The sequence below is a fragment of the Carlito syrichta genome, unplaced genomic scaffold, assembly GCF_000164805.1.
Source record: "Carlito syrichta isolate Samal-C Ts95f unplaced genomic scaffold, Tarsius_syrichta-2.0.1 Scaffold288081, whole genome shotgun sequence".
NCBI classification, from domain to species: domain Eukaryota; kingdom Metazoa; phylum Chordata; class Mammalia; order Primates; family Tarsiidae; genus Carlito; species Carlito syrichta.
Genome location: NW_007232177.1, coordinates 51513 through 67397, shown reverse-complemented (window position 1 = coordinate 67397; position 15885 = coordinate 51513). Strand labels below are relative to the sequence as shown.

Genomic DNA, 15885 nt, shown 5'->3' with positions numbered 1-15885 from the left:
TTTAGAGTCTCTTGGTTTCATCTGTCTTTGTCCTCCCCTGCCACTGGCCGCTAGTGACACCTCAGTGGCCATCACAGTGGCCAACTCCACAGAGGCCATGGTTTGAGAACTTCCAGCGTGTGGAGCCCAACAGAGCTGCTCCTCAGACCAGGGCCTTGTGCTTCTCTCTCCACCTGGCAGCTTCCCTGTTGACCGTTGAGGCACAAAAGGCCATGGGAGTCTCCATGAGCAGCCTGGAAGTATGGGGGAGTGAGGTCCCCATGGGACCAGCCTTTGAACACGAGGCATGACCTGGCAGATTACGTTTTCTCCATCTTCCTCCAGCTGGACTCTCTTGTGCTGTGGTTAACACAGCCTCTTACAGGACAGTCCCCAGAGATGCGGCAGCCAGTTGTGCTGACAGCAAGCTGAGATCAGCCTGGCGATGCCTCCTTTTTTGGCTGTCCTGCCTTCCCCTGCCTCTCTTCCTTTTTCTCACTCTTGCTGGCTTAGAGTTGTGCTCCCCAATGAAGAAGCATTGATTACCTAAGCCTTGACCAAAAGTCCAGGCTGGATGGTGTCTAACCATTGTCATTTTCTCCCTCAGGACACTTGCCAGTCTCTACATGTCTGAAATGGATACTACTCAAAAGGCAGCAGCCCTGGTTGCAGTCAGCAAAAATACTGATCCAGAAAGTTCTTTAAGAGGCGTCTAAAAGAGCATTTCTTGGGCAGAAGACTTCCAGAGGCAACATTTTGGGCAGAGGAATTTCAGAGGCAAATAGGCTTAACTGAGAAAGTGATTATAGGTAACATTTCTTGACAGTTTGACCTGCTGGGCTCAGGCGATCCTTCCACCTCAGCCTTCCAAGTAGCTGGAACTACAGGTGCACACTACCACTCCTGGCTAGTTTTTATCTATTGTGGAGACATGGTCTTGCCATACATGCTCAGTTAGCTTTACATATTACTATTATCGCTATTATTATATTGTCAGTAGAAGGCAAAGTTCAGCCTGGATGAAAGTTTGGGGTCCCTTCCAGGCCTAAGACCTGTGCATGTGAGAATCAGAGTGCTTCTCTGACTCCTCCCCCACCATGCTACTTTGCCTCCACAATCTAATTATACTTACTCAAGATTCGTGCTACCTTCGGCCTCACTGTTCAGTTCAGTCATTTCTCAAGACAAGTTTGGAAAAGTCGTAATCGTGTTTTTCTCTCCCTCTCGTTCCTTTGGCCTAAAACACCCCCAGATCTGGCCTCTGCCTTGCACCCCAGCCTCACTTCCTGACGCTCTGCCCTTTCATCCTTGTCTGGTTCATTTCTTTCCCTCCCAGCCCTCTGTACCTGGGATCTCCTTCCCTCAACTTTCTCCATCCCTCCCCATTGTCTGTTAGCTTAGTGGCCAGCTTTACAGAGCCCTTCCTCAGCCATCCCTTCTGAGCTCTGCCTCAGCACCTCGTTTGTTTCCTTCATGGTAGCATTTGTGATGATTTTGTCCTTGCACGTCTGTCTCCCCTTCCGCCATCTGTTTTTGTGGTGCTTTTATCTTTAGCTCTGGGATAAATGGATGCCATCGATGGAGCATTTCTATGTCCCATACCTTGTGCAAAGATTTAACCCTAAAGAGTGTCCTTCATTCAACAAACGCACTTTGAGCATACGTGAGCTGGACATGGGAGAAACCCCTTGCCAAGGGCTTGGAGAGCCAGGAACTGACAGGACAGACCATGCCTGTATGGGGCTCCGTGCTTTGGTGGGGGAGAGCACAGGGTGCTATAAGGCCCCATTACTCCCATTTAACCAAACAGGAAAGTGGGATTTGAGGAAGGAGAAGACACATCCAGAACAGTTCTCTAATGGTCCGTGGGTTCCTAAGACCCTTTCCGGAATCCCCCTTTTCAACTACGTATTTGTGTGAGACTTGATTTTTTTCGTATATACAACTAAACAACATATCTCAAGAGATTGGATGCAGAAGTAGATATGAGAATATAACCTTCCGTTAAGCCAGACATTAAAGAGATTTGCAAAAAATATAAAACTATGCTATTCTTTTCAATATTTGTTTTTGTCTTGGAAAATAGTTATTTTTAATTTAAAATTTTATTTTTATTACTACGGAATGGGTTTTTTATGTGATCTTAAATACATTAATACAGGTATTTAAAAAATTCTGTTTTAACTTCTAATAGAGTAAATATTGAGAAATATAATCCATATCAGCAGAAGTTCTTTGGAGTCCTCAATAATTTTTAAGAGAGTAAAGAGGTTCTGAGACAAAAAAAAAAAGAGAAAAATCAGAAGGCACAAGTGTCAGAGTATAAAGTAAATCTTCAGTAATAGTGCTGAATAAATGAATGAACAGGAGTGCCTCCTCTTTACTCCTTGTGAATGATAAGGGCATATAAATCTCACATGCTATTTGCCAAGGACAGTCGTTCCCAGCTCTTTTACAGGTAGGTCAATTTCTCAATATGTTAGTTGGGTAAAGGAAGAATTCCTCTTTCCTTCCCTCGAGGTCCCGCCTCGGGTCCCGCCCACCGCGCTGGGCGCCTGGAGCGCCCCCTGCTGCCCGCGGCTGGAGCCTGCGGCCGCTCGCCACACCCCCCTGTTTGTGTCGACCCACAGGGAGTTGCCTGGCCCTTTAATTGGCATGTACCAAGTCCTCCCAGGTTCTATTTCCTCCCCGAGTACCAGCCATTAGTAATAAATGGCCAAAGGCCCAACAGAAGGGAATGTGGAGACAGTGTGGTGTCTTTAGGGGGAGTTCTGAGAAGACAAGAAGCCAGAGAGGGTGCGGGGGAGAAGCGCGCCCTTGCGGCCCTCCCCTCCGCGCGCCGTAGTCCAGTCCCAAGATGGCGGCCACCATGAAGAAGGCGGTGAGTGGGGCGCTCGGGGTGCTGGATGCTCGGGCGGCTGCCGGGGCTCGGCTGCGGGGGGCCGGGTGCGAGGTGCTGGGGGTGCGCCTCTCTGAAGCCCGACGTGGGCCCGGAGGCCGAGGTCCCCGATCCTGAGGGCGGCCCCGCGGCGAGGCCTGCCCGTGCTCAGAGCGTTGTCTTCGGCCCCCGGCCAGCCGTGGCGGGGCGTCCGGGCCGCGACTCTCGGGGGGCTCTGGGCCGCCTCCCGCGGCGCGAGGACGCCCTGGGGAGCCCGAGGACCCCGCGGCCCGGGCCTTGCCGCTGGGGTGTGGGACGCTTAAGGTCCCGTGGACTGCGGCTGGCCTTTACGGTGGGCGCTTTGCCCACCGCCTTGGGCCTCCGGGACCCCGGGTGGGCGCCACTGGTACCGTCGTTTACGGGGAGAGACGCCGAGGCTCCGAGGGGGGCGGCACCTGCCCGGGATTTCGCAGCTCGTAAGGGGCAGAGCGGGTCCCTGCATCCCCGGATGCTCAGGCCCCCGAGCCCCGTGGGTCCAACCCTGAGCCGCCCTGGTCCAGCCTCGATGCCCCTGCATCCTCCAGGCTAAAACCAGCATCTGTAGAGCAAGGACCATGTGCGAGGCCCAGCAGCCGGCCGTGGGTCTGTGATCTTCCCTGCGACTCAGCAAGCGCGTAGGTTTCCCCCCATTTTGCAGATGGAAAAACTTCTACGTAGCGCGGTCACCGGCCTCCAAGTGACTCAGCTCGGAAGCAGCGGCTTTGAGTTTAAAGTCAGGTTTGATTTTGTCTTCCCCGAAGCACATCTTTAAAATCACTAAGCAAGCCAAACTTCCATTTGGGGTTTATAATCCAGGAAGTCTTCCCAGATGCTTAAAGACATTTAGATAGACTAAAAATAAAACCAGGTGGGGGTCAGAGAGGGCAAGGAAGTAATAACAGCTGATAAATATTGGGGTTTTACTGTATGCTAGGCACAGTTCTAAATGCGTTGCATATGTTATTTATTTTATACTCTTTTGGGAGATAACTGTTTTTATCTTTATTTAACAGACGAGGAAATTGAGGCACAGAGTCAAAGCTGGCATTTAAACACAGGCATTCTGACTCCAGAGTTTGCGTTTTTCACTGCTGTGAGGATCTCTGATGCGAATCCCCTCCGACTGAACGGAGTTGTGTTCCAGATTTTGTGTGTTTGCTTTCATTCCACTCTTAAGACTACATTAGTGCTTAACTTCCAGTACCACATAGTCTGTGTCACCTGTGTCTGGGTTAGGGTGGCCAACCGTCCTAATATATCCTGATAGAGGAAGAGCTAAAATTGGGAGGCCCAGTCAACTTAGACTGAGTTGCTCACCCAGCTGGTCTATCATCTGCACTTGATATTGAGTACCAGGGTAGGATCCAGGGCCATGGTGATGGAGTCCAGTATGACACCTTGTGAGATCCATTTTGCCTCTATTTTGTTAAATTGACCCCTATGTTGTTGGGTGTGACCTTTAATTCCATGGAAGATACTATATATATTTTTTTGCCCTCATTTTATAGATGCAGAAATTGAAGTTCAGAGAGGTGAAATAAATGTTGAGGAAATGGTAGAAGAATGATTTATCCTGAACTTAACTCTGATTGCCAAATTTCTAACTAACTTTTTTTTTTCCATTCAACAAATGTTTTCTGAGCATATAATATGGGACAGTCTCAGGTAACAATGGTGACAAGTAATGAAGCTCTTATCCCCTTATCCTCATAGCATAGCATTGAAAGACTTATGCACCAGGGGAGAGGCAGGCATCGAATAGTCACAGGAAACTCAAAGTTTCCAGCTCCAGTGAAAACTGAAAAGGAAAACTACTTGTGAAATGAGGGCTAAAATGAAGTCTGCTTTGAGATCAGAGAAGGCTTTCCTGGAAAAGCACCATTTAATTTGGGATCTGTGAGGTTATGTGAGGAAAGGAAGGGTAAGTTAGACAGGGAGTGAGTGAGGCATTCCAAAGAGAATGTCTTAGGCATTTAATAAAAGGTAGGCTAGATGGCAGATAATCAGGGGAGGAGAGATTGAACCATGGATGAAAAAGAACATATAGAAGGATATGTGGTGACCAAAACAAAGGATCTTTATCTCTGATACACTGTTCTGTAGATATTATGATCAATTTCTGATAGGTTAACCAATTTGTGTACTTCTCCCCTTTCCCCTCAAAACTAGGATAAAACATACAGATATGCCAGTGAGTGAGAGTGAAGGATCAGAGGGTTATTTCTTAGGGTGTAATGAATTGTTCTAATCTGGAGTTCTTTACATTTATAACACATTGTAGCTCCCAGCTGCTAGTGACTTTGCTGGGGAGAATGTTTAGATGAGATTGATTCAGTCCTCTCATCTTGAAAGTTCGCAGCCGGGCTCGGTGGCTCAGCTTGTAATCCCGCGCTTTGGGAGGCTGAGGTGAGTTGATTGCCTGAGCCCGCGGGTTCGAGACCCGCCTGGGCAACTTGGTGAGCCCTCATCTCTACAATAAATTAAAAAATTAGCTGGGCGTGGTAGTGCGCCTGTAATTCCAGCTACTTGGAAGGCTGAGGCGGAAGGATCGCCGGAGTCCAGCAGGTCGAGGCTGCGGTGGCTGGGAGCAGCCACTGCACTCCAGTCTGGGCGACAGTCTGACTCCAACTCAAAAAAAAAAAAAAGAAAAGAAAGAAAGTTCACTTTCTAAAATGTGGTTCTTGGCTATAAAGCGGTCTGCATTTGCCCTCTGTGTCATTTCTCTTCATTATCCTATGTACACGTCTCCTCAGAGAGGCCATCTGTGACCTTTGTCTAAAGCAACCCCCTTCACTATCTAGCCCCTCAAAACTTTCAACCTCTCAGTATTTTATTTTCACCATCATCTCTGTCACCATCTAACACTGTCTTGTTCATCCACCAGAATGTAAGCTTGCCAGTGTTCATGAGGTGAGACTGTCTCTCCTGTCACACTGGCACATAGATAACACTAAATAACTGATAAAGAAATGAATGTGTGCTTGAAAGGTAAAGAAAAATACAGATCGGGGTTTTATATCAATGGGACTTGATAGATACCTTAAAAAGTTAAAAAATTGAAATTGGCTACAATTTTCTGCTGGAAACCCAGCTGTCAAAGCACATTCTGTGGGTAATACCCAATTTCAGTGTGCTGTGGTTCAGTTTCCTCCTATAAATCCTTAAGGTATTAATTTTTAGGCAAAAGATATAGTCATACCCAAGGAATTTTAGTTTTCACCTTGAATCTTGAGCAGGCGTATTTCTTTGGTCCTAGCAGAATTTCCTTCTAGATTGGATCTCCTCTTCCTCTGTAATGATTTTTCATAAACAATATCCAGGAAATAAAATGCTTAGCTACCATTTATTGAAAGGTGACTCCATCCCCAGGCTTAATGCTAGGTATAAGCTAGGAACTAGCTCCCCAGTTTTATAGCTGGCAAGCCTGAGGTATTTCCAAAGAACTGAATAATTTGCCCAGGGTTCCTGCTTGCTTGGATTGGAATGACTCTTCTACCACTCTGTTGCCTCCAGTGCTATAAAATAACCCCTTCTTTCTAGAGTTCTTGTGACTTACTGAGTGGTAGTAACTTCAACTGGTTCCTCTGAAGGTAGGGGTTCCTAACCTTTTGGGGTTTTGTATCTCTGAGAATCTAATGAAAGCTATTTTGAAGACCTTTCCAGAAGAATGCACATACTATACATGCCATTTTGCGTACAGTCTTGGGGGTGCGGGGATGTAAACTAACCTTTCAGTGTCCGTTGACCCCTAGTTAAGAGTATCCCCTCCCTGCCAAAATGTAGCTTCAAAATGTAGGAGTATTCTAGAACAGTGAGATTAAGACAGAAGCCACTGCTATTGGTCATTGAAGGTGCTGGCACCTTACTCCACTCAGTGGCATGTAGCTGCACTGGTGCATATTTAACTCACACATCTACTTCGTGGGCTTCACTGTGGTAGGAAAACTGCCAAAAGGAACTGGATTCCAGGAGCCATGTGCATGCTGGTGGTGGCTGTTTGGCAGGGATGCAACAAGAAATGCCTGCTTTGGAAAATTAGGAAGCAGGTAGCCACATTCTCCCACTTTCAGAAGCCTGGTTTGAGTCTGATCAAGCATGACTTAGATTCAAACTCAGAAACCATGTAGTAGCCTTAGCTGTGTGCCAGGCAAGCCCCCTGCCAGGTCTCTTCATGCGAATGACGCTGTTAAACCATCACTATGACAGATGCATAGGTAAATACCTATGAAGATTTTTAGGTTTTTAGGAGTAGCAGGAACTCTTTGGAATTCTCTGTTCTCTATTTGTCTAGTGAATGGACAGTTCTCACACAGTCAGGATGACTGGGGCACTGAGGTATCTGCACAGAGGCCTTCCTTTGGTTTCTCTGGTTTTCTTTGGTGTTCCCAACTTCCGTATTCATAAAAACCATGCTTAGGACTGAACACGCAGAGCCGTACACAGTGTGATGTAAAGGACTTTTTCAGTCTGTCCTGTGGGTCTCTGGGGGTGGGCATGCTGCCGGGAACTTGTTTACTGAGATGACAGCCTGACAAAGGGGATGGCTACATTGTGTCTGACCACTGAGCTCTGTGTTGCTGACACTGCAGGCTGCCTTTCATCCTCTGAGAAATAAAAGTCCAGATATCTGGCGTTGCTGGTCATCAGGGACCGGGCGTGTGGGTATCGTGAACCAAAGACTTTATTGCAAAAGAGCCCCAAATAGTTCTTCCCTAAGAAACATTTTTATATACATAACACTTCTTTCCTCCTATACTCTGTAACCAAGTGCTCTTGTTCCCATTTTATAAATGAGGGGACGCCCTAAGGAGAGTCTGCAATTTAGTTTTCTTTTTTTTAAATATAGGGTTCCCCTTTGAGACTGATGAAACCCAACTTCCTGTTGCCTCTTGCACATTCCCATAAGCCCATGTGCACATGCACACTCACATGTGGATACACTTTTGCATTCAGTTTCCAAGAACTTACAGACCTGTCTATGGCCTCTGGGGCCAGTCTGCCTGGTTAAGTGTGAGTTCCACCACTTACTGGCTGTGTGGCTTTTATGTAATGTTGGAAAATTATATAATAAATCCTCTGCACCACAGTTTCTCCATCTCTGAAATAGTAGAACTGATGGTCCTATTTGTTAAGATTGGCTAGAGGATTAGCAGAGATGATAAAGTACTTAAAAAATTCTCAGCACATTAGGAGGCTCTCAACCAATGTTAGCTGCTTTTATTTCACAGATAATTTACATCATCTAAGCACTCTTACTTTACTTGCATATTTGTAAATTAAATCACATTAAATGTTGATTTTGTATATTGAACATTCAGTGTTCATTTTATAATGAATTACATCTTAAGACATGTAAACAGGTCTACATTAAAATAAACATAATTTTTACTATAAATGGAATATAGCCACTGAAATGCCTAATGGCCCATAATAGCCAGTATATCAGTTAGTTTAAAAACTATAGAAACAAGCCAGGCTCGGTGGTTCAGCCTGTAATCCCGTGCCTTTGGGAGGCTGAGGTGAGCGGATTGCCTGAGCCCGCGGGTTCAAGACCCACCTGGGCAGCAAGACCTTAACTCTACAATAAATCAAAAAATCAGCCGGGCGTGGTAGCGCATGCCTGTAATTCCGGCTACTCGGAAGGCTGAGGCGGAAGGATCGCCGGAGCCCAGCAGGTCGAGGCTGCGGTGGCCGGGAGCGGCCGCTGCACTCCAGTCTGGGCAACAGAGTGAGACTCCAACTCAAAAAAAAAAAAACAAAAAAAACTATAGAAACTGTCAGATTTCTGATTGACACATTCACATTTTGATTTTAAGGGGGGAAAAAAGGTAGTATGAAGCATTTACCAACATTGATGAACTACATACCTTATTGCTCCCTGAGTTACCTTGGTGAAAGAATGTTCTGACTTGAGAAATTCTGCTGTAGGCTAAAAGTTAGCTATTTTTTTCTTTTCTTTTTTTTTTTAGGACTTATTAATTGTTTACATTTGAAATATTTTTGTAGCATAAGAGTTATTCTATAGACTATCAGAAAAGGTTATTGATTTATAAACAGATCTTAAACTTATGGAGCAAAAAGTATGGCGTTTGTTTTGTTCTATACCTCTTGTGTTTCTTGACTTGGGGCAAATAGTTGATGGGGTTACTTTAGAAAGTAATATAAAAAACTAATCTATGACTTCTCTGTTAAAATTCTACAAAAAATTAAAAACTTGTTTCAGGCTGCAGAAGATGTCAATGTTACTTTTGAAGATCAACAAAAGATAAACAAATTTGCACGGAACACAAGTAGAATCACAGAGCTGAAGGAAGAAATAGAAGTAAAAAAGGTATTGAAAATAAAAGTTCTTTATGCCATAGCTGCTTAAAACAATTCTGTTAATGAGTGATTATAACTCTGAGCTTTTCTTGCAGATGACACATTCCACTCTAGTTAGTTGAAATAGAAAGTCATTTTTTAAGGGACAAGAGATCACTTAGAGAATTGTTGAGGGCTTTGAGTCAAGACTGAGGTTCCAGGAACAAGTCTCAGAACCACGTCTCAGAGCTCGGCTGGCAATGGGGCTGGCGATGTAGCTGCCATTGCCTCCACTGATGCTAAAGCTGGCTGCCTCCACAATGAGGAAGCTACCCCTGCAACCTGGGGACACTGAGCTACTGCTGCTGCCACCATCACTTGCCCCTGTAACCTGAGACCTTTCTCCTCCCACTACTCCCCTGAGTTGAAGGCCAGTTCAAGTGCATTTGATTGGTGGGATTTAAGCTATCATTACACTTTATCAGCATGCTTACAAAGCGTTCACGTTTTGCCAAGCCAGCATGATGTACCTATACCCTATGGGCAGGCAGGGCTGAGAAATGATTGTTGGCTTTTTGGTTTTGCTTTTGTAGGAAGGTAAAATTCACAAAGTGGAATATTGTTAAAGGAAGAGAAATTTTGATGATCAGAGATACCTGCTATCCACCACTGGATGCTTATAGTAGTCTGAAAATATTCAGAGCACAAGGTGTCAGTTTGTTCTTAGTGCTTCCTTGTGATATATCGTCTAAAAATACTGGAAATTAAGGTCTTATTTTAATGTGATAATACCTTTGTGAAAGGTTCCCTGAGATTTGGTATCCCCAAATGAAAATGGGGAATTTTGAATATATATTCATTGCTGTTTACTTTTGTGTTTACAGAAACAACTCCAAAATTTAGAAGATGCTTGTGATGACATCATGCTTGCAGATGATGACTGCTTAATGATACCTTATCAAATTGGTGATGTTTTCATTAGCCATTCTCAAGAAGAAACACAAGAAATGTTAGAAGAAGCAAAGGTATGTTGAAGTCTAATTTTTAAATTAGGATTGATGTCATTATAAATAACATGAAGCGGTAGATGTAGGGAAATAATGGATGCCAGCTGATATTTAATGGCTCATTATGTCCCAGGCATGCTCTGAATGCTTTGTCAACATGATTTTATTTAATTCTAACAGTGACCCATTATTATCCCAATTTAGAGATGAAGAATAGAGGCTTAGAGAGAGTATGGGATTTATTAAAGGTGACATATAGACAGTGATCTTGTGACACTGCAACCTTGCTCTAAACTTAAAAGTATTTAGAAAGTACAGCATATTATGAAGTGGAAAAGATAAATCCCCTGTAATTTCACTACCTAGAGATAACCATCTGAAAGGAACCTTCTCATGTATTTCTTTTATGTTTTCACTCTCTCTCTCTATGTAGGTTTGCTTCACACTTGGGCAATTCTTGTTCTAATTAATGTTTACTTTTCCAGCAAATGTTCATTGTGAACCTGCTCTGAGCCAGGCACATAGGTTTTAAAGACATTTTTTAAAGAATTATTTCATGTCACGCTGAGGGACATTGATTTGGCTCATTGTGCTCTTACTTAATTATTTTTTTGGTTTTATGATTGCTTTTTATTTTTATTTATTTATTTTAAAGATGTGGGGTACAATTCAGGGTTAGGTATATAAATGTTCACTTTGTGGGTACCCTTGTTGATGAGGTATGCCCTCGCTCCCCTGGCAGCTTTCCTCAATTGCCAATCTCCACCGTTCTTACTGTTACACTAATTTGTTTCCATCAGTTTGCTATAGTAATGTTACAGGGAGTGTTCTTCTACATAAATCTCTCTTCACATTTAGAAAATTGTTTTAAGGAAGTAACTGGAGAAATATAATTCCTAGGTCAGAATATGGATTATTTCATAATAGTGTGAAGTTGCTTCCCAGTTCACATGCCCTCCACCTACTAGAGAGGGGCAGTCACGTTGTTTGTGTATGAAAAGCTAATAGCAGTTAAACATTTCCTAATACTTTTGCTTAATTAAGCTGATTACTTAAAATGATACTTTCCCTTCTTCAAGTATTATAAAAAGCAAAACTTTCTATGAATTAAACCCACATTTCATAAATCTTGGGAAGAACTAACACTTTTACTTCTGAGTCTTTCCATGCAGAAGCATTGTTTGTCTCCCTTATGCTTAAATCTTTTCTTTCTTAGTTACATTTTTTATTTTGTTCCTTTTTGTTTGTTTAGTCATTCTAAAAATATTAGTGTTGGAACTATTTCAAGATGGTTTATGGTTTTTGTGGTTATCATGAATTTCTCCCAAAACATACACACATAGATACTGATTTTATTCTTTATTTATTCATTCATTCTAGAAGGATTTATTGAATGCTTCTCTGTATCAGATTCTGTCATATATTAAGGATATAGGGGAGAGCAAAACATGCCTGGCCCTTGCCCTCATCAAGCATGTAGTCTAGGTTAGCGGTTCCCCAGCCTTTTTGGCATCAGGGACTGGTTGCGTGGAAGACACTTTTTCCATGAACGAGGTAGGCGGGGTGAGATGTACAGTCAAATCTCACTGCATATCATCACCTCAGCTCCACCTCAGCCCATCAGGCACTAGATTGCCATAAGGAATGCACACCCTAGATCCCTTGCATGTGCAGTTCATAGCATGGTTTGTGCTTCTATGAGAATCTAATGCCGCTGCTGATCTGACAGTAGACAGAGCTCTGCTCGCCTGCCACTCATCTCCTGCTGTGCAGCCTGGCTCCTACAAGGCCAGGGACTGGTGCCGGTCTGTGGCCCAGTGGTCGGAGACCCCTGGTCTAGATGGAAAGAAAGAAAATTGAGCAAGTAAAACTAATAGTGAATAGAAAGTGGTATAGGGATAGAGGTGGCTTTGAGAACATAGGGCAAGGGAATCTCTACCAGTCCTGACATGAGGGGTCTGGGGAGGGGCGGCCTAGGAAGGCTAGCAGCTGAAGAGTAACTGGGTATTGACCAGAAAAGTGTGAACTGTTCCAGGCTGAAGAAACGGCATATGCAACTGTCATAGAACCATCGTGGTACGGAATAGAATAGAAAGAAGTTTATCTGATGGAGATTTAGGAGCACTTGAAATTACAGTCATCTCTTGGAGAATTCCTGCCAATTGAGTTGAATAAATTGTACTTAGCAGGCGCCAGGAGGTAAATATATTAGGTTTTGTAGGCCACATGGTCTCTGCCACAATTATCCTGAAAGCAAGATGTACAGATACATTTTCATGGCTGTGTTCCAGTAAAACTTTATAAAAACAAGCGTCAGCCTACATTCGACCTATGGGCTGCAGTTTGCCAACCCTGTCCTAGAGCAAAGAGCAGCCTCTCAGGAGCTTTAAGGAAAAAGTGAGAGATGATTGGGCTGTGATTTAGAAAAAATTTTAGTGACTTATTTTACTTACTAATTAAGTTTTCTAGACATAGAAATTGCCTCTCTTCTAATTGTTGTACGTCTTATTTCTATTTCTTCTAACAGTGATTCTCAAACTTTTACCATGCATCAACATCAGAATCACCCACAAGGCTTGTTAAAAATTCAGGTTGTTGGGCCTAACCCAACGAGTTGTATACATTCTTACAATTTACAATTGTATATAAATTCTAATTCAGGAGGCCTGGGATAGGGCCCCAGAATTTGTACTTCTAACAAGTTCCCAGGTGATTTTGCTCCTGATACTGATCTGGTGGCCACATTTTGAGAACCCAGTATTCCAATAGAATAACATGTAAATTCTAGGTATTTTTTTGTTCCTAATATTAATGGGTGTGCCATTGGTATGATTTCATTGTTTCTTTGTCATGTTTAGGGGAAAAAATAATCCTTGTTTTGATCCTAGCCAGGAAGGAATTTCTGGTATTTTTTTTGCAAAGAATATATGTTAAAATTTATTTGATTTGTTAATGAGGGAAGCATTAGTATTATAAAACTGATTTCCAAATTGGAGAAACTATGTGTATACCTATAGATAGATAGATCAGTAGGTAGAAAGAAATGTCCTTTGGAATGGTATATTTTTTAAAATTAGAAACTGACAACTTTTAATTGTATAAATTATGAAAAGTGATGTTATAATTTATGAACATCATGTGGAATAGTTAAATCAAACATAGTACATGTATCTGTCACCTCAAATACTCAGAGAACGAACTTTGACATTTCACCGGGCAAAGCTGCTCTTTCTGACAAGACGCCCTTTACCGCTGTCTTCCAAAGTTTAAGCTCCAGAGGCCTTGTAGTTAGTGAAAGTTTCTGTCAGATTTGGACCTTGTTATTCTTAATTATTTTTTGTGGTGGTGGGGTGAGTTTCTATCATTTCCTCTAGTTTCACAGTTATTTTTGTGGGAATTTGGGAGAAGCTGTGTTAGAACTCATGATAAACTGTTTATAGAAGTTTTTATATTTGGTTCTTTTTTTACTAGGATATGATAATTTAGAAATTAATTTTCTTGTAGCTATTATGTTTTTTAGGTTGGCAGAAACTGATAAAACAGGCTTGATTTATTCTGTGATAAGCAAATAGAGAGCATGAATTTGAAATGCCCATGTTTAGACTTTTGGTTTAGATCTAATTGTCAGTGTTATTTAGCTGCCTGTCCAAGTTTAGAAGGTTCTTGACCTAAAATTCTTCCCAACTATTATTTCAGACACACAGGTGCTCAGAAATCATCCAATTGAATAGAATTAATTCAAACTATTTTTTTTTTTTCAGAAAAATTTGCAAGAAGAAATTGACGCCTTAGAATCCAGAGTGGAATCCATTCAGCGGGTGTTAGCAGATTTGAAAGTTCAGTTATATGCAAAATTCGGGAGCAACATAAACCTTGAAGCTGATGAAAGTTAAAAATTTTATAATACTTTTTTTAATTTGTTTAATAAACTTGAATATTGTTTAAAATGATAATTTTCCTTCTTCTAATGACATGGAAAGGAAAACTTTCTTTTTAAAAAATTTCATTTATTTAATGGAAACTTGCCTATTTTCACATGTCTTGCTTATTTATTTTATATTTTTAAAAGAAGACAGTATTCATCTATGTATTTTGCATAACGATTATATCAAGTCTAGGGGCTGTTTGTCATGTTATTAAAATCAGTTAAGCAATCGTTTGTTTCTATATTATTTAGAATATTTGTTGCAATTTTCATATATAAGAAAATTTAACAGTGTGTCATGTTGTTTATGTCTGATTTTAGCTGCTATCTAAAGATGGTGAAAGCACTGCAAAACAATGTGCAATTCTGCATCTGTCTGCTTCACATATTTCACAACTAAAACTTTGTCATAGACTTAAAAATATGTATGTAGATATTTTATTTAAATCTGTTATATATTTAAACATACATACTTAACCTATCTTTTACTTATACATCAACATTGGATTTTGGTAAAGGAACGGGTCCTGTTCAAACATGTTGAGACGTGTCAACCTCAGAATAAAACCACTGAAGAATGTTGTAGAAACCAAGACATGTATGGAAAGAAATGTTTAGCTTTTTTTAAATTGTAAGTTTTAGACTTTTTTTAGTGCTTTGTAATTAAGTGGGGTTTATATTGATAATGATGTGAAGTTAAGCAGCTATGTATTTAAAAGTAAGGCTTATTTCTTAAATAAAGAATAATTTACCTCTTACTCCCTCCCAAAAAAGATACATTTTGGGATTTGAAAGACCTAATTGTATTAACTTTCCAGCAGATGGCACTGGTGTGCAAAAATGCCAAGGGAAAGAGTGTAATACAAAAATGGGCATATCTTTAGGATTAAATATACATAATTTAAAAAAATTTTAAAGATGTAGGGTACAGTTCAGGATTAGGTACGTAAGTGGTCATCATACAGGTAAAGTTTGGGCTTTCCTTTGATCCCCAGTTCGCCTGGTTTGAGACCAGGTATCCTTATTGATGTTATGTGTCCCTCCCCCTCCCTCCCCTGGCAGCATCCAGTTACTGCCAATCCCTATCTTGTAGTATTATGATAAATGTTCAGGGTCCGCTTCTGAGTGAGTACATGTGGTACTCAGATCTTTGCTTCTGTGATAGATCACTGTGTATTATAGATTCTAACTCCATCTGCGTTGCTGCAAAGTCCATAATTTTGTCCTTTTTTATGACTGTGTAATATTCCATCATGTATATGTACCACATTTTTTATCCAGTCCAAAATATACATAATGTTAGAGGAAATAGTTTTCAATTTTCAAGGCTAAACATTGCATATGTATTTTTTGGTTAAGTGTTTATAAACATTAATTCAGGTTGAAAGATAGATGAATATATAGTTTCTATAATTCTTAATACTATAAAGGCAAAAATTTAAATTGCAAAAAAAATCTTCCCAAGTAGTGATGTTCAGATTCTAGAAAATGACTCTTAGCAAGAATGTCTTTTTCTTGTGTGTGTTTGGATAATATTCAGCTAGAGGAGTAAGGCTGGGGAGGTAATTCAGTCAGGCTGCAACAGGAAATAGAGCAATTGAGTCCAAGTGACAGAGCTGGAGGGTAGCCAGGGGTGGCCTTTTGTATCCTCAAAAGCCAAGGCAGGGAGCAGTTTCCCCTTCACTTTGGACCCAGGGAAAGGCTCCCTTCATTTGGCCTCCCTTCATTTGGCCGGCCTTAGACATCCTTGTGGTGAT

The 15885-nt window shown here is 41.7% G+C and overlaps 1 protein-coding gene across 1 annotated transcript; it reads left to right on the top strand.

Moving 5' to 3' along the window:
* The first annotated feature begins 2581 nt into the window (after positions 1-2581).
* Positions 2582-14886, top strand: PFDN4 (prefoldin subunit 4). Its single transcript, XM_008053346.1, has 4 exons — positions 2582-2860; positions 9120-9227; positions 10081-10221; positions 13965-14886. Exons 1-4 carry the CDS (start codon positions 2837-2839, stop codon positions 14094-14096), a joined length of 405 nt encoding a protein of 134 aa, XP_008051537.1. The 5' UTR covers positions 2582-2836; the 3' UTR covers positions 14097-14886.
* Positions 14887-15885: the final 999 nt, after the last annotated feature.